The sequence below is a fragment of the Typopeltis vanoorti genome, chromosome 15 (assembly GCF_054136105.1).
Source record: "Typopeltis vanoorti isolate ZY-2024b chromosome 15, IOZ_Tvanoo_1.0, whole genome shotgun sequence".
In the NCBI taxonomy this organism is placed as follows: domain Eukaryota; kingdom Metazoa; phylum Arthropoda; class Arachnida; order Uropygi; family Thelyphonidae; genus Typopeltis; species Typopeltis vanoorti.
This window is the reverse complement of record NC_143563.1, coordinates 43,890,308-43,916,307: the sequence shown is the minus strand read 5'-3', so window position 1 is coordinate 43,916,307 and position 26,000 is coordinate 43,890,308. Positions and strand designations below refer to the sequence as shown.

Sequence of the window (26,000 nt, the reverse complement as noted above, 5' to 3'; positions counted from 1 at the left end):
TTGATGATTAACAGTTTTTTTTTTTTTGCAACATAATCAAAAATCAAAACTAATGTAAAGGCTTTTCTGATCAGTCAGTCTGTTTTACAAGAAGAGGAAAGGAAATCCATATTTCTGAGATGGCAAATCTTACCTTTAGGGGAGAGCTATACCACTATTGAAAAGCTCATATAAATATCCCTTGTTTCTTGGATGAGATTTGAAACCAGATCTATCAACCAATATCTTGCAACATTTTTGATCTTATATTTGTTTATAACTACCCAAATGAAATCTTACATCTATTAATAAATTGATTTATTTGTTCTAAATGCAGTATCTGACACCTCCTGACTTGCATATTTTGCTTAGTATGACAATTCTATAGTAGGACTCAAATGCATTAAGATGAGAATGAATTCATAATTGTTATAAGTCATCCTTGTCTTCAAGATCAAGACATAACTATCTAATGATGCATGAAATTAAATTATACTCAAAGGTTTTTTTTATTAATGTGAATATCCCAAAAAACAGTAGTCAGACTTTCGTAATGTGTTAACGTTAGTAACATTGGGTATGTAATAATACCAGCATACTAGTGTAAAAGTTATATATTCCAGAAACCCTACTCCAGATTAAATATGAATTTTTTTTAAAACTACTTTAGGCCTCCAATAAGTGAGGAAGTTGTTTCACACCAAGTGATTTCATAATCCATCTAAAGAAGACATTCACAAAACATTGTGAATGTCTTCTTTAGACGGAATGCTCACAGCTGGATTTGAACTGAAGGTTGGAGAGCAAACACACTTACCACACAGTTAATTAGGCTGGAAAAATACAGTTACAAAATGCATTTACAATCAGTAATATATAGTTACTTACCTTTAGGGGAGAGCTATACCACTATTGAAAAGCTCATATAAATATCCCTTGTTTCTTGGATGAGATTTGAAACCAGATCTATCAACCAATATCTTGCAACATTTTTGATCTTATATTTGTTTATAACTACCCAAATGAAATCTTACATCTATTAATAAATTGATTTATTTGTTCTAAATGCAGTATCTGACACCTCCTGACTTGCATATTTTGCTTAGTATGACAATTCTATAGTAGGACTCAAATGCATTAAGATGAGAATGAATTCATAATTGTTATAAGTCATCCTTGTCTTCAAGATCAAGACATAACTATCTAATGATGCATGAAATTAAATTATACTCAAAGGTTTTTTTTATTAATGTGAATATCCCAAAAAACAGTAGTCAGACTTTCGTAATGTGTTAACGTTAGTAACATTGGGTATGTAATAATACCAGCATACTAGTGTAAAAGTTATATATTCCAGAAACCCTACTCCAGATTAAATATGAATTTTTTTTAAAACTACTTTAGGCCTCCAATAAGTGAGGAAGTTGTTTCACACCAAGTGATTTCATAATCCATCTAAAGAAGACATTCACAAAACATTGTGAATGTCTTCTTTAGACGGAATGCTCACAGCTGGATTTGAACTGAAGGTTGGAGAGCAAACACACTTACCACACAGTTAATTAGGCTGGAAAAATACAGTTACAAAATGCATTTACAATCAGTAATATATAGTAATTTGATATTAATAAAAGACTTATTAAAATATTTGAAAATGCAAAATTGATTTATAAAACTTACAGCAAACAGAATTGCTCCCAATCTTGATCCTACATCAAGAATAACTTTACCTTTTAAGTTTGGCAGTAAACTAAGAAAAATGAAATCCACTTTACGTAAAGATGCTGAATGAGATATAAAAGCTGCAAGAAAAAAAAAATTATTTTAACATTTTGTTCAATATAATAAAACAAACGTATTCATTTAAGAGGAAGGCATGCATTTTTTTTTTTTTTTTTTGCAAAAAATTTATTGGATAGAAGTTAAAATAAGAGATTATAGAGCAAAAAAATAATCTAATTTATTTACAAGATTCTTTTTTTCATATAACCTCCTTTTGTGAAGATGTTCTATGCTATCTGAAAACAACTGACAGTATTCATTGCTGACAAAGTCATTGATCTCTCACAACATCATGACAACAACCTTGTTATGTTGATTAGAATTTAATGGTAATAGATGTGAACACAGATTGATAAGAAAATAACTATTTATTAACTTGAATGGTGATATTTTGCTGGTATTATATTCAGCATCTTCAGAGCATACAAACAAAGTTTGTTACAGTTGCGAGACAACCGCAATCCGGTGTAACAGTGGGACTAGCATGAGTAATTGTAACGTGCAACACAAAGACTAAAGTCCTAATTAGGCACCATCTAAGTTAAAAAATATATATACATAAAAACAGATTAATTTGGTCTTAGGATGACTGTCTCCCAAATCTTTGGTAGAATTATACAGCCATACTTGTTGAGGTTAGGAGAATGTTTTAAGGCTTCTGTTGATTCCAGGAACAACCTCTCTGACTTGTAAAAGCTTCTGTGTAGTACTTTTGTTTTTTTCCAATTGATCCTGTGTGCAGGGATATCCAAAGCATGGTCTGCCAGACCCGACTTACCATAGCGAAAGTGCCAGATATATTTTGTGTGTTCACTGAGGGGGATGTCCACAGTTCTTCCTGTCTGTCCATAGTAGGCTCAATGACGTGAACAGGGCACTTCATAGACTCCTGGATCTGATGTGATAAAGGAGAGAATCTGTCTTTAGGTGAAGGGATGAGAGTTGCCAATTTCACATAAGGTTTAAATACAGTGAGTAGATGGTGTTTGTTAAGCACCCTAGATATCTTTTCAGATGTGCCTTTAATGTATGGGATGGCGACGGTTTTGTTATAGTCTTCTGTGGTAGATAGTGGGGGGGGGAGCATTTAGTAATTTATCTATCTTATGGAGATTATAGCCATTGGTCAGAAAGGTGTGATGCAGGTGAGAAAGTTCAGCAGTGAGAGCAATGTCATTGGAACAAATTGCTTTAGCTCTATGGGTTAGTGTTTTTAAGATACCATATTGTAGAGAAGGGTAATGGTGTGATTGTTTGTGTAAATATCTCCCTGTACGTGTGGGTTTTCTATAAACCGAGAATGATAAGAAACCTTCTGGAAGATGTGTGATAAGTGTGTCCAGGAAGGGCAGACTGTCATTGGCTTCTAGTTTCATTGTAAAGTGGATTTTAGGGTGCTGGCTATTTAAATGCACTAAAAATGTGTTCGATGTGCCTGGGCCATGTGGCCAAATAGCAAACACATCATCAGCATAGTGTAGCCAGAGACTAGGTTTGAGAGTAGCTGCGTTGATGTTCTAGGTAGCTAGCTAGCTTTTCCAGATGTTCTAAGTAGAAGTTAGCTAAGGGGGAAGAAAGGGTGATCCATTAGCTGTCCCATCTAATTGTTTTCCCTTTCCATGTAAAACATGGGTGTCAAACTTGCGGCCCAGCCAAACGTTTGCCAATGAAAGTGATTATATAGCCATGTTGCATGCATTTCCTTTACACGCAGGCGAACCATTTCCCCCACTATTTCTACCAGCCGATTATATACCTACTATCAGGTGCCAGTGCCACACCCATGTCTAGTCGTCAGTCTTGTTTGAACTGACTTCTTTGGTGTGCGTAACAGGAAATATTTTACTTTCGGTGAATAAGAAAAATAAGTTTATTTACATTATATGCTTGTTAATTTGATTTGTGCAGTTATTTAGTGTCTGGTAAGTTGATGTTCAAGAAAAAATATCAGTTTTTATTAAAATATTCAGCATGTCTCTATCAAAACCAAGTGTTAGTAATAAACGAAAAATTGCTGACGAACATTGAAATTTCCAAGAAAAGTGTGAATTGGAGTATTTTTTGCTGTGAAGTAGAAAATAAAATAATCTGCTTAATATGTAATAATGTTATCAGTGTACCAAAGTTATACAACATTAATCATTACTTGAACAGCATAAATCAAAATATGATAATTACGAGGGATTAATGAGACAAGAAAAGTTAAAAGAGCTCAAGTCGGGACTGAAAAAACAACAATTCATGTTTACTTAAGTATCACCAGAAAGTGAAGCCGCAGTGCATGCAAGCCACGTCTTGTCGGAGTTGATAGCTAAACACTTGAAACCTTTTACTGAATGTGATTTCATTAAGAAATGTGTAATTAAAGCAGCAGAAATTATTTGTCCTGAAAATATGAAGGCTTTTCAAGCAATCTCTTTGTCTCGAAATACAGTTGTGGAAAGAATTACTGATTTGGCTGACAATTTAAGTGTTCAGATCAAAGCAAAATCATCTAGTTTCGAAGCTTTTTCCATTGCCTGTGACGAGAGTATGGACATTGGGGACATAGCTCAATTAGCTGTGTTTCTTCGTGCTTGCGACACGAATTTCAACATTTTTGAGGAATTATTGGAACTAGTACCAATGTATAACACTAGTACAGGACAAGATATATTTCATTGTGTTTTTGAACTTCTGCAAAAATACAATCTACCTTTGTCAAAATTAACTTCTGTAGCTACAGATGGAGCTCCTTCTATGACCGGAAAAAACAATGGTTTCGTGGCATTGCTGCAAAAAAAAAACAAAGTGAAATTTATAACGGATCCAAGATTCTTCATGTGCATTGCATTATACATCAAGAAGTATTATGTGCGAAAGTAATAAACATGGAAAATGTGTTGATATCTATCAAAAAAAAATCATTAATTTCATAAAATCTCGAGGTTTAAATCAGCAACAGTTCTCTGCTTTCTTAAGTGAATTAGACAGCGAATATTCCGGTTTGTCCTACTATACCAAGGTACGTTGGCTATCCTGCTCCAAGATTCTTAAACAATTCTGGGACTTGAAAGAAGAAATATGTCTGTTCTTAATAACTAAAAATCAAGACACAAGCCTGTTTTTTTTGACAGAGTATGGTTGCAAGATTTATCCCTTATAGTTGATATAACAAAACACTTATATGATTTAAATTTAAAACTGCAAGGAAAAGATCAGATCATTACGAACATGTGTGACCAAGTTAAAGCATTCAAATGTAAACTAGTTCTTTGGGAAAAGCAGTTGAAAAATGAAGATTTAATGCACTTTCTGACATGCAACATGAACAAATCAAGTTTAAGTGAAACTGCATCATATCAAAAATACACAGAAAAAATTGTAAGCCTTAGAACTGAATTTGAAACAAGGTTTGCAGATTTTAAATTTTTGGAAGACAAGTTTTCTTTGTATTCTTCGATTTTTTCAATAAATATTGAATCAGTACCTAATCAAATGCAAATGGAGGTAATTGAGATCTAGTGAAATTCATATTTGAAGGCAAAATTCAGTGAAGTTGGCATGCCTGGATTTTACAAATAGTTACCTGCCAGTTTAAAAATACTCGAAAATTCGCATACGAAATTATATCCATGTTTGGAAGTACTTATCGGTGTGAGCAGTTATTTACAATTATGAAGGGAAATAAGTCTCCTGTCAGATCCAGAATTACTGACATTCACCACGGATCAGTTTTGAAAGTAATCACTGCGAACAAGATTTCCCCTGAAGTAGGAAAGATAGTAGCAGAGAAGAGATGCCAAGAACAACTATAAACAGGACTGTAGAAAATCCAGTACTGTAAATCAAAAATAAGAATTGTAATACTAAAAATAGGACACCAATTGTTTCTGAAAGAATAAAAGAATGTTTATTCCTGTCACTGTAAAATAGAATTTAGCTTGATGTAAAAATTTATTTTTTATTTTATTTTATTTATTTATTTTATTTTATTTTATTTTATTTATTATTTTATTTTTTTCACCAGAGGTCACACCAGTAGAATAACATGTGATCAAATCATTGTTTCTCTAGCTTACAGTTAATGATGTAACTCAGCTTGTCCTGTATATTTATGTACGCTCCAGATGATGATCTTGATGTGAAGATCGAAACGTCGGGATAATAAAAAAAATTTTTTTAACACGTTGTAAATTCCATAAAGTTTTTAAAACGAATTGTAATATTTTACTTATTGTATAGGATCTCCATCCAGAATGCAGCTGAAATTTTTATGCTCCTGCCTATTTTTACAGTTTTGGTCTTTTAGTGCTGATTTCCATTCCAAATTTGTTACAGCATATCTCAACTGCATAAAGCAAAGAGCTTTATGCGGTTGAGGCTTTTTCCTACCTCAAAAACTGACAACATAAATATAGACTATGCATTGCTCTGTATAATGTTCCATTCACCCGACATAATTGTAGTGTTTATAAAATTTTTTCTCTAGGCACCTTGCCATATGCCTTTTCCAGATCTACAAAAGTTAAGTACAGATTCTTGTCATATTCCCACAATTTCTCAACCATTTTTCTTAAAGTAAAAATCTGATTTTGACAACCTCTATTTGGCCAGAACTTAGCTTGTTCTTCTCCAAGTTTCTATTCCAATTTACATATCATCGATTCAAATTTCTTTCTCAAGCTCTTTTCAAGTATGCATGCATAAATCTTACCTGGAACACTTAGTAGGAATTCAATATTCTGATCAGAATCTCTGAATTATGCAGTAGCCACTGCAAAATTTTAATACCTCCATAATTAAGCATTTCTGGTCAAATATCATCTACTCCAGCTGCCTTTCCACATTTCATTTTTGACGGATTTTTTCTACCTCAAGTATTGATATGTACTCCTCTTTGTATTCCTCTTGAAAATTTTCTAGTATAGTTCTATCACTGCTTGCTTTGTTTACCAGTCTTTCAAAGTAATAACTCAGACATCTAGGTTATCCTTATCTTCAGTTTATCATGTCACCTTTATCATCTTTGATTCCTTTTACAGTACTCTTTCTCCATTTCTAAGCTTCTCCAATAGCCTCCAGAACATTTTCCCATCTGTCTGATATTTATTTTCTATACTCTTATCATAGTCTTCCCATGACTTTTGTTTAGCTACTTTCACACACAGATCAGCTATCATTTTTCTCTGTATTCTTTTAAGGCATCTGCCAACTTACTTGTTAGAAACATCTTTCTTCAATGTCTTCCTCAAACTTTTGAGGAAGACATTGAGGACCACTGAGACTCCAAGATTTGGTTCTTGTTTTCAATCTGTTTCATTTTTTATTCAATAATGTTTGTACAGTCGAGTCTGCAATTTATCTGTAAATTCTGCTCAACTTTGATTCTTTTTAAAACTTTCCTCATATACTGTTCTTTGCAATGTGATAAGATCCATGTTTATTCTGATTAGTGCTAAGTGATGGTCACTTCCAATTTCAAATCCTCTATAATTTGTATTTCCATATGTTATTTAAAATCTAGAAATATAATCTATACTATACAGCTGCTATTATAAAATTAATGAAGCCATGCTTATTATACTTTTTTTGTCCTTGTTTTTGCTCATGAACTGCTAAACATTTAATATTATGTTTTGTCAATAATGCACAGATTTTATAAAGTCCAAATTAAAGATACTGTACCAAGAAATTATACACTTGGATTAATCCTTTATTCAAGTGTAAGCAAAAAAAGTTTGTGCCTGAAATATTTTCAGAACTCGGACAACTCGTGGTAAAGGTGGTATGACTTCACATCACTTGCCTTAGTACCACCTTTACCACAAGTTGCCCCAGTCCTGAAAATACTTCAGGCACAAACTTTGTTTGCTTATACTTGGATACAGGATTAAACCAAGTATATGATTTCTTGGTACAGTATCTTTAATTTATAGTACAACCAAGGGAAAAAAAAACTTTCAACAACATTTATAAGTCCAAGTTTTCATAAGTTCAAATTTTAAAATTTTCTTCTTTAATGACAATTCTTCTTACAAATTATAACTCTATGGCTAAGAGTTGAACAATCCATAAATTCTATTCTCAAGACTAGCCATGGTGGTTTTTCCCAAGCCAATTCCAACATCTAAGAAACACCCATATCACAGTAGGATTCAAATCACAGTGGAGAGCAGAGATGCTATCCATTTGACCTACCATGTTGGTGATTCTACTTTACACATATTCCAGTTATGAAGTTTGTATCAGTGCAGTTTAAAATCTAGGGAATATGTTTTTTGTTATACTTAATGTATACTTTTGCCATAGTGCAAAGAATAAAACCAAGCCAAGCAAACTTTAAGTTTAACTGGTAAGCAATGGTATCTATAGTATAGTATGAAGTAGGGTTTCAAATTTAGGATCATCAATGTGCTGGGTTACTGTTAGCTGAATGAACCAATATCCAAACTAAAATATTGCCAAGTTTTATGATTTAAGAAAAAAAAAAAATACTGATTTTTTTTTAAATGTTAAGTGGTAATCAAGAACACATTTCTTATTCTGTGCCATGTGTAAAAAGTGGAAAAAAACTAACAAAAGAAAAAAAAAAACATAAAATGATGAGTAGATATCATCTGATACTTTCTTCAAGCTTCACTCTTCAGCAGTTGCACTCTGGTTGGTGCCCCCCTCCAACCCTTTGAATGATCATCTAGAAATGCCTACATTGAATCTTCCCCATCTGAAAAAGTTGAAGCTTCTACAGAAAATACCATTATAACAAACTACTGAGAAGTTCTTACCAAAACTCCACAGGCAAAACGCTATGCTAAAAGAAATGCTGCAGAGTAAATTATACACCACCAAACTATATGTGCAATTCCTCTGAATTTGCTATGGCAATAGTCAACTGTGTGTGTGTGTGTGTGTGTGTGTGTGTGTGTGTGTGTGTGTGTGTGTGTGTGTGTGTGTGTGTGTGTGTGTGTTCAATTGCTGCCCATTATAATATATTGTTTATATAAATTTCTTTACTACAATATAATGCATACAGAAAGTGGATATGCAATTCATATTTATCATCTTGGATTACCAGAACATATATCTTTATTGCTGTCCTTATATTCATGGAAAATTATTTTCATTTTAACATAATTTTCAGAAATATGTACCTTTAGACATAGTGTGATGCCCTGATTAGTAAAACTAAATAAAATTATATTCCTCAATTTCATTAAGTTTCTTTATTGAGTAATAACTGAAAACATGAATGTTTCCAAGAACTCTGTAATAAAAAATAACTATAAGGAACATATAGATTTGAATGCATTGTTATATTATTATTGTATGAGCACCTTCATGGAGCCCAAAGACTCATTGTGTGAGACCCAAACTATCCACACAATTTATCATATCTCCTTCAACCCATTAACAGACAAAGCACTCACAACTAACTCTGGTAACCCATTCCATTCATTCACTACTCTCCAACAAACAAGTCTAGGTGTAAAAACTCGATGTAGCTTAAAAATACCAAAGCACTTTACATCAATTTTTTTTTTTTACAGAGGTCAAGTCCCATAAGAATGTTACAAAAATAACCTTGTTTGGCTTGTATATTTTATGCTAGATATTATTGTAAATAACCCTATGGAAATTAACTGTATTTACTCATTTAACAAGAATATTTTAGAATGTAAAAAACAAAGGCAATATTTTGCCACCGGAACTTTGTATAATAACTCTATATGAGGGCATAAGAAAGTTGCTTACGTTTTCAGTGTATGAGAAAGTTGCTTACAAGTTCTGTGCATAAACACCTCCAAAGTCAGTGCCTGAGAGATCTGAAAGGTTCAAACAAATTTCCACTGCTCGGCAACATACGATCAAAAGAGTGCATGGAGGAGAACAAAGAGTGGGTCGAACTTAAAAGAAGATGAAAGAGTCATGCCGAATTCCTCGGGGGTTACGACCCTTCATGCGAGGTCTGAGAGAAGGTGGAATAAAAAGGGACTCAGCCAAGCATAGAGCGCTCCGGTCGGCAGAGGGGGGGGGGAACCCAGTAGGCAGTCAAGAGAGTCAGTTGGCAGCAGTTAGAGCTATCGAAATTGGCAGATAGAGGAAACAGTCATCCAGACATTATGGCGAGCCCAAGCCAGAGAAGAAAAGCCAATGTAAACACCCGAAGCAGCTTCGCTCGAAAGTTTTTCTTTTGGCCGTGGGAGATCATCCTTTTTCTGGAGCTGTACGAGAACCGCAGGTTGCAGTCCACAGCCCGCTAATTCGCAACGAGATACTGCTGATGCCAGACACTCCTGAAAGAAGCTCAAGATCTGAGATGAAAGAAATGCCATAAAGACTTTAGTGTAAGACTCTTGACTGAATGTGTGTGATACAGAGCCTCTGTAACTTCCATCCTTTTGTATATTTTCTCTTATAATCTCAGAGATATGTTGTTGATGGATTGTTAAGAATTAGTTTAATAGTAATAAGAAGTGTCCATAAGAGAGTCAATTGGCATATTAGAAGTTGATATCAAATTTGTAAAAATAACTTAACAGAGGGTTAGCTAACCTCTTTGCGAGTAAACTGGAAGTTTAATAAGTTGAATTTGTAAGCAGAGAGTAAATAAGTTTTTGAGTTAAAGAGTTTTTTTTAGTGTTGAAGTAAAAGAGTTCTAATTTTATGCTAAAGATTTTATAGATGGATAGAGAAAGCAATCTCCCTGTCGTTTGATTCATGTATATTTCATATTAATGTAAATAAATTTGTTTTAATTATTTGTTAAAAGAGTGCTGCCTGATCCTTTATTCTACAATGCACTGTTTCTAAAAATAATCGGACTTGTGAGTGGGAAACAACTAAGGCATTAAAAGCGCAGTTTGATTACTTAAGAACCATGACTGTTATGTAAACTTAGTTGAAGGAATTTATGCTAGTAAGAGAAAGAGATATCTACCGGGTGTTTGAGTCTTATGCCGAATATTGATATACTGGTGGCACAGTCTAACAAATAAATTTTCCAGAGTTCATAGGCATATGACTAGTAAATACAGAAGGTGGATAAACACAGTACGCAGTAGAATAAGTGAGAAAGGGCATGAGAGAAAAAGCACACACTGCTATAGTCCACCTACAGTATAGAGCTGCCGTTGGCATGCTGCCAAGAAGAGTCCATTCATGTTGAAGGGGGAAAGAAATAAGGCGATGTACGAATTGGTCACCAACACACGAATTTACATGCTTTATACATAAAATTTTCCAATTGTTATACAAACAAAACAGTTATCACTTTTAAAACTACAATGATCATAAAAGAGAAGTTAATTTTCCGATGTGTAGTAATAAACAACCCATCCCACAAGATGGATTGATTACCCTATAATGGAAATGGATTCTCCTTCTTTTCACATGCGCAGAAGTGTCGAAGGGTCTCGAACCTGTGGGCGTACTATAATTAGAATAAAGATAGAGTAAAGATATTAATAATATAGGCCAAAATAACAAAACCATAACGTTACATGGGCACACCTCTACTAACCACACCTTTACTCAACTGCGGGATGACCTCTTGTTCTGCCCTCTAGTCAAGTGTTGAAACATTTTCTTAGCATCAACCCAGAAAACCCTTTAAGTAACTTAAATGTTTCTATTATATACTCTCTTTTTCGCCTGTCAAACCAACTTCTGCAATTCACACATCTCAATCTATCCTCACAGGGATTATTCCACAGACCAGTCATCTTGGCTGCTCACCTCTGAATCCTCCCACTAATTCCTCCTCTCCAAGAAACCCAGGAGACCAGATCTGAATACAGTAATCCAGATATGGAAGTATCAAGGAAATGTAAAGAGGAATAACAACTTCCTTATTTCTACTTGTTAGTGTGTTCTTCAATATCAAAGTAATCGTATGAGCTACCTTAGCAACCGATCCTCAAACTTCAACTGCCTACTTACTTTACTTATTGTCCTCTTCTGTCAAGGTCGGGTTGAGTCGTCTGTGTTTCCACAACAATCTCCAGGAGAGTCTCAGTTTTTTTTCTATAGATTTGTAATCTGGAGTTAACCTTTATTGATGTTATCCATTTAGTTCTTGGTCTTCCTTTTTTTTCTAATCTTGCATACAGAGCAAGGTTGGGTAGCCTTTTTGGTGGCATTCTCTCAACATGTCCATAATATTGAAGTTGTTTTCTTTTGATCTTTTCTATTAATGAATCTGTATAGTTTAGGTCTTGTCTTACAGTTTCATTTGTTTTCTTTTATTTATTTTTCTGAGACATTTCATCTCAAAAGCCTCAAGTTTTTGTATCTCTGTCTTCTCAAGTATCCAAGTTTCTGAAGCATATAGCACAGTGGGTATAGTATGCCCACAGATTCAAGACCCTTCGACACTTCTGCGCATGTCAACAGGAGGAGAATCCATTCTGATAATAGGGTAATCAGTCCGTATTGTAGGACGAGTTGTTTATTATTACACATCGGAAAATTAACTTTTCTTTTCTGATCATTGTAGTTAACTATGTTGCTTATATAACAGTTGGAAAATTTTATCTATAAAGCACGTGATTTCGTATGTTGGCGACCAATTCGGACATCCTTCACTTCTTTCTCCCGTTCAGCATGAATCAACTATTCTTGGCAAGTCGCCAAGCAGAGATCTACAAACTGTGGGTGTACTATATTATAACTGCATTACATAATTTTATTTTTAGAGGTTTGGAGATTTTATAATTTTTCCAGATTTTACCTAGCTTATTAAATGACGACCATGCAGTCAATATATTATGTTTAATAGTGGTCATGGTACTAAGTGTTCTGTTATTACTTTTCCTAAATAGTCAAATTGTTTTACCTGTTCAATTGTTGATCCATTCAAGGAGAACTTTACTTTTTCTTCTTTTTTTCCAATTATCAAGATTTTTGTTTTGTCTGTATTTATGGTCATGCTGTATTCTTTAGTTGTATTGTTTAGTTTGGTTATTAAGTTCACCATCTTTTCTTTTGTGTCCACTATTATTACAATATCATCTGCATATTTTATGTTATTAAGGTTATAACCATTTGGTTGACCCCTTTTTCTCCTTCCAAGGCTTGGTTAACCATATCCTCTAGGTAGATGTTAAAAAGGTATGGGGAGATGGGACATCCTTGGGCTACTCCTTTAATGATGTTTATTTTATGTGTTGTTATACTATTAACTATCTCTCATATGAGGAATGCAGCAGAGAGGCGCAGAATAGGACATGGTGGAGACACGTGATAGTCAATCTCCTGGAGGGGAGAAGACAACTGACAGGACAGGATACTGTTAAATTTAATTATTGCTTCTGTGAGACTATAATATTTTCTAAAATGTCTAGGGTATCTTCATCGATTTGTTTCTGTTTTAATATTCTTGTTACTCTATTTACTGAGTTGAATGCCTGTTTAAAATCTATAAAAGAGTAATAGACATTTTTGTTATGTTCCCAATATAATTCTGCTAGTCTTTGTATTATGAAGATCTGATCCAAAGCGAAACAATTCTTTCTGAAGTCTTCATGTTCTTCACTAAGAATGAACTCATATGTGCTCTTTATTCTGTTCTGTAATACTCTTGTAAATATTTTGTACATATGGCTGAGTAATATAATTGGTCTGTAATTTTTACAATTTTTATCATCTTTCTTATAAATTGGTATGATAATTCCTGTTCTCCAATCTTCAGGTATTTCTCCTGATTTAATGATTTTGTTGAAAAGTGTGGTAAGGAATTTTAAAGTTGTTTGCTTTCCTTCTTTCTAGAGTTCTGATGGAATTTGGTCTATCCCTGGTGCCTTGTCAGATTTTATTTGTTTTAGAGCATTTTCCAGTTCCGATGAAAGGATCATTAAGGCGTCATGTCTTGAGTTGGTGTGGGGCCTTGTTATTAGGTAGTTATTGCTTTCATTCTTAAAGGTTTCTTGGTAGTGTTCTATCCATATTGATTTTATTGCATTTGGATTTCCTATTTCCTCACCCTGATGGTTGATCACTGTTAGAGGTAGTGCTGAAAAGTTTTCTGTAATTTCTTTAATTGTGTTATGTAATATTTTTGAGTTATGGTGTTTATAGGCCTCATTGCATTTTTCTGTTTTTTTTTGTGTTTAGCCACTTTTCTTTTGCCTGTCTGCAGAGTTTATCAATTTCATTTTTGAGTTGTTTGTATTTCTTCTTGTTTTCTTCTGAGGTATGTCTGTTTATTTTTGTTTTTAGTTTTCTTTTTTTTTTTTCACATTTTAGAAAAAAAAAAAAAGAGAAGACACCTAACATCTAAAATTTCAGATGTTATCCATTTATTATTGTGTCTCTTATAAATTCCTAATGATTCTCTTGTTGAGTTAATATTTATTTTCCTGTTTTCCAAAGTTTTTCGGTTGCATCAGTTTGAGTCCTATTTATTTCTTCAATTTTCCTAATGTAGTCTAGTCTTCTTCAGTTATTTTTTAATTTTTCCGTGTGGCGTTTATCAATCCTATTTCTTTTATAGTTGATTTTGAATTTTATCCGCATTGTTGCAGAGAGGAGTTCTGTATCCAGCTCTAGGCTTTTGGGTTTTTTACATTTTTGATTGAGGTTTTCCATTTATTTCTAATTAGGATATAATCTATAAAATTTTGTGTTTCTCTATCTGGGGAGGTCCAGGTGTATTTAAAACTAGGTCTATGGTAAAACATTGTATTCGAGATGACAAGGTTGTTTTCTATGCAGAAATTGAACATAGTTTCTCCCCTTTCATTTTTGGTTCCAATTCCTAATTTCCCCCATTACATCTTTTAGCTCTCCTCTGGAGTTACGATCTTAGTGTTAAAATTTCCAATTATGAATAAGATGTCTCTGGACTACTGCCTACTACCACTCCAAAATCCCAAGCTTTATCTATTTCTTAGAGCACAGTTCCATCAATGTAGTACACTGCCTGTAATCGATTTATCCAAAAACGCATAATTTTAATTTCTTTATTTTACTTTATAAGTCACATGCTTTTGCCTGGATTCTGTTCCTCTGTAGTCGAGCAGCCACCCTCTTATCCACATAACCATATGTGGATAAGAGAATGGCTGCCATATAATAACCTCTTATCCACATAACTATTCTCATTGTTCTAATTTGCATAACAGAGTTCCATATCATATTCTGTCAGAGGCATTGCCAGTTTCCTTATACATTTTTGCAAAACATGAGCTGATATCCCATCTAATTGCACATCTGTATTTACATTAAGATTCTGCAATATCCTAAGAACCTCCATTTCATCCACCTCTGTTCCAACATAAGTCCATAAGTCTGTCACATATGTCACAGCATTAACCTCACGTGGATGATATACCCTTACAAAGTGGTCACTCAGTAACTCAACTATTTTATCTGCTTCTGTCACATCATCACCATCAGCAATCATTAAGGTTATTCATCATCATTCTTCCTCTTACTTTCCACATAACGAAATAACTCTTTGGGATTTTCTTTGGCCTGCTTGGCTAGATTCTTCTCATAATCTGAATATGCCTTTCTTGAGTAAGCCTTGTACTGCTCATAAGTTTGCTGGTCAGCTTCTCTCTATATACCCTCCACAGCATTTTCTTCTGCAGCTCATGCTTAATGATATTACTCATCCATCTAACTCCTACCTGATTAATTCTCCTTACCCCCAGATATACATTTTAATTTTAGATTAAGATTACTTAGCTATCGAAGAACACATTAACATGCAGAAATAAGGAAGTTGTTATTTCTCTTCACAAGTTCTTGATACACACACATCTGGATTACTGTGCTCAAGTCTGGTCCTCTGGGTTTCTTGGAGATGAGGAAGTGGTAGAGAGGATTTATAGGCGAGTGACCTGTGGAATGATCCCTATGATGATATATTGAAGGTGTGTGTGTGTATTGCAGAAGTTGGTTGATAGGAGAAAAAGAGGGGATATGATAGAAACATTTAAGTTGCTTAAAGGGTTTTATAAGATAGATGTAGGGAAAATGTTTGAGCACTTGGCTAGAGTAAGCAGAACAATGGGTTATTCTTGGAAGATGAATAAAGGTGTAGTTAGTAGAGGTGTGACTAGATTTTTTGCTTGGAGAGTTGTGAATGAGTGGAATGGGTTGCCAGATTCAGTTGTAAGTGCTTTGTCTGTTAAAGGGTTCAAGGAGAGGTACGATAGATTGAGTCTTCTGCGATGAGTCTTCAGGCTCCATGGAGGTGCCCGCATAATAATAATATAAAGGATATTAATTTTGCTTACTTAAAGGGACCACGTTATGAGAATTACAGTCTTTGCAATAATTTCTGGTCATTTTTCCCTCTGCAACCAAATCATCAATTTCATAATCTTCATATAAAAAGGCATCAACGTGTATTGTGTGGCTTGGGTCACAATCTGCATTCTAGAAATGAAATGGAACAAAAAAAAAAAAAGAAAACACAAAAATTATTAGAAAGTTATTAAGTCTACTTGCCTTATAATCTTTTACTCATAGTTTCTTAAATTAAAAAGTGTCATTCAATATTTTAATGTTTTGATTTACAGTTTGTATTTTGTTTGTCTGCAAGAGATATAAAAATGAATTTCATGTGTATGAAAATATGACAAGATCAGCCTTAGGAATTAATTAATTTTATTATTATTTTTTTTATATATTTCTCCCACACATGAAAGACAGAAGAGCCTATAGTAAATAAATGCTGTGTGTGAGTAGGGTCAGGAGTAGAGTAATCTGTTGATACTATTCTTGAACTGTTGGAGATGGCAGTTCTTTGGAAAAGCCTTCATAGGGAAGGAGGCTGTTCCACAGAATTAAGGTGGAAGGAATAAAAGATGACTGGTAGTACAGTGAGTATGCAGTTTGACTGTAAAGGGATGTTGAGCATTTCTACCAGAACACTATATCTGGTAGAAATGGGAGGCATAATGGATGCAAGTTCTGCTGGACACTGGTCATGGAAATATCTGAAGAGGAGAGAAACAATGCAGAAGCTGATCTTCTGTAGGAAAGTGACTGAAGACAGTCTGTAAGAGAAGTGTTTCTAATCAATCAAACTACCCTTTTCTGAAGAGCATCAAGAATTTTTAGAAAGGTCTTAGATGCATCACCAAAAATACGAGAGCAATATTCCAATGTTGGTCGAATTTGGAATTTATAGTAAGTAACTGTTCTACAGAAAAGTACTGTCTTGAGAAAAAGGACTCCAAGTTTTTCTGGAAACTGACGATGCTAGAGAAGAGAGATTTGATCGTGACTGTTGAGCTGAGCATTATCAAAAGTAAGTAGAGAAGATCTGAGATCATTCTTTATGAGAAAAGAAGCAAAACAGCATTTTGGATGAACTGAAGTTGACTAGGTTGCTTTCACCCCAATCAAGAATACTGTGGAGTTCAGTGTTCAGGGCACTTATTACAGATGATCTTAGAGCATGAAATATTTGAGCACTGCAAGGCTTTTGAATGGCAAAACTATGAATAGAGTTTGCAGCCAATGTGAGCAGGTCATTTATATAAATCAGAAAGTGGGTGGGTGAAATGACAAAGCCCTAAGGGACACCACCATTGACAGGAAGGTCTGAGAGAACATTATCCACCATTACATGTAGCGATCTGAGAGAAAACTGGTGACCTATTTACACAAGGCAATCCAAATGATAACTTGTTGAAAAGCCCTTGATGACAGGTCCTAGCAAAAGCCATGGAGATGCTAAGGGCAACAACACAGGTTTTTCCAAACCTTTCCATGGAATGGGTCCAAAGGTGAGTAACATAGGCCAGGAGATCTGTGGATCTAGATTGGTGAAATTCATACTGGGTCACTAATTAGAGAGCAGTTCTCATGGTGTTGAAGAAGTTGACTGTTGATAATCTTTTCCTTTATGTTACAAAACTGATGTGATAACAATAGATCAATAGCTTGATGGTAAACATTTCCCCTTTTTTGGGAACTGGTTGTATTGAGCTTTATAATACAGATGATAGAGAACAGGTGCAGTTCAGGACCACATTTCTTGAGCACAATGGATGGGATCCCATCAGGTCTAGCTGCCTTGGTGGTATCCAAATTATTCAAGACTCTTCTGATATCTTTTTTGGCATAAGGTCATAGAAGGCATGAGATGCAATGTTCTAAATAAAGGAGATAATTTGTCAAGGTCATCTATGTAAGAGAAGAATGAAGCCAGATATCAGTCTTGTCTTTAGGTGATGTTACAATGCTAATGTTAAGGTGAGATAGAGGAAGTAGCATAGATGTACAAAAGTTAAGCATAACAGTTTTGGCAGGGGTCTGGCATGACTGGCCAGTGGCACAAGTAGCAAGTTTTCTACATTTATCCTTGGTGAATTTAGACTTTGCCCTTTTAATGGTGATTTTGCAAGCGTTGCAGGCAACTGTGAAAGAAGTTGGTGTTTTGATCTGAAACCTTATGAAAGAATGTTTGCCTTTTCTTAATCAGCCCTGGCATACTCCTTGGAGAACCATGGTTTAGATATGGGTTCAGAAATTTGAACAGAGTGAGGAATGAAAGTTTCCATTCCAATATGGATTATTTCTGTAACAAGATCACAACAGGTATCTGGATATGAAGAAAAAAAAACAGTAGTCTGACCATGGAAAGGAGAAGTAAAAGTCACATAAGTCATCCCACTTAGCATCATTGTAATGCCAGAGCATAAGCGGTTGTGAATGGCTGAAGGAAGGATGTTCTGCCTGATATGAAACTTAGATGAGATTGTGGTCAGAATTACCAAAAGGAGCAATCACCTGAACAGAGTATCTGGAAGGCGATACTAGTTAAGAAGAGATCCAAAGTGTTGGGTGAGTGAAGAGGATTGTAGGAATTCTGGTAGGGAGATGTTTTAAGTCATTGCTTACATCAAAAATCAGTGTCGCTTGTACAGCTTGGTCAGCGAAATTCAAAAAAGGGAGCCAATTAGAACTGTAGACATTGAAATTGCCAAGAAGGATGACTTCAATGTTTGGAAATTTTGACTGAATGAGATTGATCTTTGAAGATAGAAACTCAAAGAGGTCAGAATAATTTTCAGAATTGGGAGAATGGTAGAGCAGCAGATGAATGAAACAAAATGTGGCAAAGAAATTTTAAGCCATAGGTCAAAAAAGGTGAGATGAACTGTGGTTGATTTAGTAGAAATTTGGGGTTCAGTCAGAAACAAAACATCAGGTTTGGATGACTGAAGAAGATGATGCAATATCATTTAAGTTACTGTTGATGCCACGAATGTTGGTAAAGTGAATATAAGAGATTTTTTGAGTGATTTTTGAGTTAATTTTTTTTTTTAAACTGTAGTGGGTCTGTACACTATACTTATTTACAAATAGTAAATTTGCTTTCTTTAATTTTTCAAATCAGTGCAAATGAACAAGATAACTTATGTTCTTTCATTTTATTGACATATTATTTTTGCGCTATTTCTTTAATGAAATTCAGAAGTTTCTTTCCCTGTAATATTCAATAAGGAAAATTCCTCTGTAATACTTATATTCTATTTCATTTACATTTTTATAGATGGTACCATGAAAGTTCTACTCATCTAGATTCAATCTTCTTGCCAGGTCTTCTGAATTATGAGCTTTAAACTGCTATAAAATTTCTATACCTCTATTCTCGTGGAAAGGCTTAGACGTTGGTTATGCATTTTCACTATATTATTTATTTTAATATATATCCTAGTACGTTGTAATTTCCTGAAATAATATAGTGAAAAAAACTATATCTCTATATTTGAACATGTCTGGTTGATTATCATCTGCTCCAGCTGTATTTCCATATTTCATCTAGCTTTTATCTACCTCCAGTATTGATATATACTCCTGATTGCATTACTTTTGAATACTATTCTGTTCGCTCTCCTTTAACAATCTTTCAAAGCAATTATTCCAAATATCCAGAAAACCTTTATCTTCAGTTTTTATAATCACTTTACTATCTTTAATTTTTTCATCCACTTCTAAGCTTTTACAATAGCTTCTAAAACATTTTACCACCTTCATCCATTCAAAATTCATAGGTGCTGGACATCAGCAGGTGTCATATGGTTACTCTGAACCTTTGTGATGTGCAAAGGAATTCTCACTTTACCAGATTATTCTATAGTAGGCTTTTCTTGAAGTTTCAAGTCTTTGAAGACACATCATCCATCCATATCAGTGAGGGTCTACCACTTCCTTTTCTTCCAGGAATTTTACTCTCTATGGCCCTAAGGAATGGAATTCCTCCTACCATTCTTTCTATGTGTCCAAAGTATTTCAGCTCTGAAATGTCAATGCTCTTGGAGTCTTAAAGTCCTACTGATTCTTTCTAGAACCCATCTATTGGTAAGCCTTTCAAGTGTATGAGATCCTCAACAGTCTCTTGTAATACCTTATCTTGAAAGCAGCTATCCTTTTGTCATCAGATTTCTTTAGGTTACAAATTTCACATCTATAAGTAGTTACTGAAAAATATAGCTTAATCCAGAATCCTCAGTTTTGTTCTTGTAGTAACAGATGTCCTTTAAGATGTTACAGAATTTTCTATTATTCTAGATATTCCTTCTGCGTATTTGGTGGACAGGATGAAGACAGGAATTAGGCATCCCTGCCTAACTCCTTTAACTTATCTGAGGTAGTCAGTTAATCCAACATCTGTTCTTACGATAGCGTCTTGTTCACTGTACAAGTTTGCTATCAATTGATGATGTGTTAAGAAAACTCATTACTTTCATTATCCTCCCACAATTTTGCACGTTGAACACAGTTATAAAAAAGGCTTTTAAGTAGTAGTCTATGATGTACATTATGAAAAAAATGTCTGAACTCTCTCACTTCTCAATGATGTGCAATTAATCAATGAGATCAATGGGTGAAATACCCATTGATCTCATTCTTATTCTTTATTTGAAGCAACCTTAGAGATGTGCCTAGATATCATCTCAATTACTTCTAGAAAACTTTTGATATGCTCTCTTCTTTTCCAGGATTGCCTCCAACTTCTTGTGTCCACCATAGTTTGGACTTTTCTATCCCTACAAACAGCTTTATTACATGCCTCTCTGGCTGAATTAATCAATGTTCCTTTCTGACTTTGCCAATATGTTTTGTGTTTTTTTCAAGGTTTGATTATTAATGCTCAAAGTCATTTTTTTCTTCATGTTTTCTATATTATTTGTATACTTGAGTCTACCGTTTCATCTCTAAAAGCTGCCACTTTCCAATTTAAACTGTTAAATAATGCTATACCTTAATTATTTAAATAGATAAAAAAATTATATAAATATGAGGCTATAGCTATTTGGAATCAATGAATCAACATGGCTATGCAACCAATGTATTATGTCTGCTAATTGCATGTATTCTCAAGATGGCTTGACTATTTTGCAGGATGAAAGATCTTAAGTATCTGAGAGAGAAGAAACCCTACCACCCGCCAATGAGACCAGCTTAATGAAGAACAGGTAATTCAACTATTTGACATAGTTATCTACTAAATGTTTGGATAGCCAACAAATCTCTATATAAAACTTATGTATTTTATTATTATTATTATTAATAATAATAAAATACATAAGTTTTATATAGAGATTTGTTGGCTATCCAAATATATATTTACGTATTTACTTATAAGTTTTTGATTTTAAGTACTGCTTACTTTCACAAGTGACTAAAATATAATTCTTAGAAATTTATTATTAAAAAACATTAGATGAGTATGTGCTATAACCATCAGAGTGATTGGGTTAACTGGTGATCCTTCTCTCACAGACTTACTCCGATCACTATCTCACATACATACTGTTTCCATCTTATATAACTGTTTTCATGCACACTGTGCTGTCAAACTATGTGACACTATTTCTCCACTTTCCCTCAAGTCCATAAATGAGCAAATGCCAATTAACAGCCATTCAGTCCAGCTCCAAACATATCGAATCAACTTCTCATCCCCTCTTTCGTTTTTAATTTTTTATTATGGGTTACTCCATGGAGTCCTTAACTCATTTTTTGCACACCATTCCCCATACAGTTTTTTGCAAGCTCTCACGTGTGGGAATTATATTTAAAAAAAAAGAATAAAGTGGTTAAAAAAGGATAATATAATTTTTTTCCCTTTGTAGATGCTGTCTTTCAAGAGATTTATTTTAAAAATAAAATGCACATATTTTGATAATTTCACAATCTGCCAAGATAATAGTCAACAGAAAAAAAGTTATCTGATGGAAAAACAAACCATAATGAACAGGACTAATACAATATAAAGAAAAGCAGAGAAAGGGATAGATGAATTCCTACCTCTCCTTTTGTTGGCTGCACAAATGTTTCTGAAGGTAAAATAGCATTCAGAGGAACTAACTCTTTTAACTCTTGGCTAATCTTTCGCAAATTCATGTGATCTATAGCAGGTTGCTGACCAGTGCATGCTGAAAGCAAGTAAAATCATTAAAAATTTACAATAAAATTTAGAGAAATAAATACAAGAAAAACTAATAATAATAATAAAACTAACAAGTTTCAATCCTGTATGGGTGGCCCTAAAAGCAGTTTTTAACAATGGGCTATATAATCCTGATAATAATCATATTATTATTATAGTATCTCCATGGAGACTGGAGACTCATCGTGGGAGACCCAAATTAACCATTATATACACAAATCCTATCATACCTCTCTTTGAATCCATTCACCATCAGGAAACTCACAACCAATTCTGGCAATCCATTCCACTCACTCAACACTCTCCATGCAAAAAATCTGGTCACCATCCCCTTACTAGCTACACTCTTACACAACTTCCATGGTTGGCCCATATATTAAAAAATTTCACTTGCATCTATTTTATAAAATCCCTTTAATATCTTAAAAGTTTCTATCAGTCACTTCTTTTCTGTCTATCAACTAAACTTTGTAACCCACAAACCTTCAACCTATCCTCGTAGGGAGTATTCCACAGACCTTATTCACTCATCTCTGAATCCTCTCTTCCATCTCCTGGTCCCCAAAAAGCCCAGGTGACTAAATCTGTGTGCGGTAGTCAAGACATGGCCAAATCATAGCCTTAAAAAAGAGGGATAATAACATGGGCTGATATGCAATCCAGTCCCCCTGCTATGTTCACATTCATATTTTTTAATATGGTGAACACATTCTGTTCATCTACTTCAATTTTGATATGTGTCTCTGTAAAATCAGCAACTATCAAATTTCTACCTGAATGATACACCTTTGCAAAATAATCACACAGAAACTCAATTATTTCTTTTGGCTCTGTCACCTTTCTATCATGAGCATTGTTTATATTCATCCTGCCATAGTCATTTTCTCCTCTTACTTGATACACAATGAAAAAAACTCTTGGGTTTATTTTGGCCTGTTTAGCTAATTCTTAGTCTGATTTGGCCTTTCTCACCATACTAGTCACCCTTCTTGCTTGCACTTTGTACTGCATGAGTATACTGTTCATTTTTTCTTTACATTCCATCCACAATATTTTCTTTTTTACAGTTCTTTCTTTATATCCATACTCGTCCACTAAATTCCAACTTGGTTTATCCTTGTGACCTTGGGTATGTAGTCTGATACTGGTACTCTCAAGCAATCATGGGCCACCTGCTATGTACTACAGACATTTATTTCCTTGTTACTTCTCAAGCCATGGCACTGTTCCAAGATGACTCCCGAGTCTCTCATAATCACCAGTTGAACATAAACCTCTTTTTGACAGAGAATTCCACGTGCTTGGCAGCTTCCTAGAACAAGACTGCATGGTCACTCTCCCAAATTGGAAGCAGGGTATCTACCTTGGTTATGGATGTATCTTCTGATGCTATCAAACCCCTTGTCCACTCTTTAACATGTTGTTTCATGTAATTATACCTAACAACTATATAAATTCCACTTCTATCTTGCCATGTCCCCTTTCCTCCTTCCAATCTATTGTCTATCCTCATAGTTGAAGTCTACCATAATAATTGCTCAGCCTACACTCACTGTGATAATCTGCCAATACATGGCATCTACATTTTCCAGTGGACCCCTGGTCTATAGCAGTACCCACCAATGTATTTTGTCCTATTTGCCTCTATCTCACACCAGACAGCTCCAAATGAACCATCTCCCTCATACCTAAAATCCTCTTTAAATTCTAATTTTTTTTAGTTGTCATTCTACAGCTATCGTCAACAATACCCAACCTTCTGTCCTGTTCCTTCCATCCGTCCTGAAAATAGAATGTATTTTACATTCTATCCCTGTAACCATATCATTTTCAGTCAAAACTGTCTCATTGATGCTTATAATTTTTGGCCAATGCCTCAAACTTCTCACTCTTATTCCTGATACTTCTTGCATTCATGTACATGCATTTCAACATCTCTTTATACCCATAGTTATCCTTCTATAATGTCATTACCAACCCATTCAAATTGGAAACCTGTGAATCTCATTCGCCATTTCATAATCATTACTGTACACATGATCATTTATCACAGCAGAGGCCAGACACGTGATTGATTTCATCCCCCTCTAATATCTCTAGTTTCGCACTACCACACTCTCACTAAACAACACCTTCTCCAAACATCTAACTCTAAAATGTAGTCTGTCGGACATATATAAGTCCTTTTGTCCATTCAAATTCACTCCATACATCAATAAACTGCACACCAGTTCCTCCTGCACAATCTTCTCATTGACTCTTTAGCAATTATGGTCCTTGTCAGTTCTGTAATACCAAGGCAGTAGACTCAAATTCTTTACTTTCTTACTCTTCATTTTTGCTTCTACTAACATCTCTTTCATATCATATCTTGCATATTTCTTACATTTCAAATCATTTGTGCCTGCCAAAACAATTAACTCATTCAATTCTTTCTTCTGCATATTTACAGCTTCACTAAACACCCTTTATCAATATGCCTAAATGCTTTATGTCCTTTACAATATGCCTAAATGCTTTGAATCATCATCATCGATTTCCTGATATGTACCCTCAAAAGGGTGTTCAGACTACTATGACAGCACTACATGATTAAGTTTATATTATCATTAATTGCCTATAACAATTTTCCTCTATATTAGTCTATTACTTGTCAGCACTTCAATATTGTATCTAACATTCTGTGTTTCTAAGGCACTTCTGATTGAATCAATCCACCTAGACCTGCCTTCCTTGGGGTCTCTTTCCTGCCAACTTGGCTTCAAACACCTGTTTTGCTAACCAATGCTTCTGATGTGATAACTTAAAATGAAATTTTAAAAAAATTACATTCCCTGTTTTTGCCTATTTTTTAATAATACGTAATGCTTGACAACTAAGTAGCACCAACTTTAAAACATAAAAATTTTAATACTCATATTATTTAATCTATACATTTGTAATGACTCCTCATTCCATTTACAAAACTCTAACATAATTTAACAGACTTGATGCTTCTATAATATTATTTCGAAACTGCATTACCACAATTCATTATCATCAAATTTTTAATACTATGACCACATTACAAGAGAAGTTTATATTTTTACTAACTTCCTAATGACAATTTTCCTCCAAATTAATCTTCCTTCATAGTGAAGAATTTATGGGGACACAACACATGTTTTAGAATAATTACTTTACTTATCATTAAGATAGTAACAGATGTTTCAGTTGCTGTGTCTCCATAAATTCTTCACTATGAATGCTGACCACTGTGTAACCTTAAAAGAAAGAATTGTTCGAAATTAATCTTATCTTGTGAGATAACAATATTATCGGATGTCATATTTCAGTCAACTAAGGTACTTCTTACAGCACCAATCCATCTAGATCTTGATCTTCCACTAGGTCTTTTTTACTGGCATCAAACACTTGTTTTGCTAACTGTTTCTCTCTCATTCTATTTAAGTGACCATAACATCCGAGATCAACTCTACTCACACATTCTTGAATGCTAACAATGCCAAGTTCCTTTTTAATATCTTCATTTTTGACATGATTCTTCCATTGATGCCATCAGTTCCTTCTGCTATACCAGAATTCTGAGAAAATTAGTTTAAAAAATGGTATAAACACTTGTCTTGTATAAAGCTATTTTAGTGTTCTGGCTATACAACAGCTGAACAAAAACAAATATCTGAATTTTTATGGGTAAATTTTCTTATATTTTGAAAGTTTATTTTCCACTTTGTTAGCCTATAATAAATTTAGTTTAATCCTTTATCCAAGTGTTAGCAAACAAAGTTTGAGCCTGAAGATACTCCAAGACTGAGGCAACTCGTAGCAAAGGTGGACC

At 34.2% G+C, this 26,000-nt stretch overlaps 1 protein-coding gene across 2 annotated transcripts in view; it reads right to left on the bottom strand.

The window, feature by feature from the left end:
* LOC150098716 (uncharacterized) overlaps positions 1 to 26,000 on the bottom strand; it is an 80,704-nt gene that overhangs the window by 38,776 nt on the left and 15,928 nt on the right. For both annotated transcript variants that reach the window (XM_090405114.1, XM_090405115.1), the window contains exons 2-4: positions 22,021 to 22,148; positions 15,987 to 16,128; positions 1,660 to 1,781 (exon numbers count right to left, since the gene is read on the bottom strand). In XM_090405114.1, coding sequence (XP_090261240.1) covers positions 1,660 to 1,781; positions 15,987 to 16,128; positions 22,021 to 22,148 — 392 coding nt within the window. The remainder of the gene's footprint in view (positions 1 to 1,659; positions 1,782 to 15,986; positions 16,129 to 22,020; positions 22,149 to 26,000) is intronic.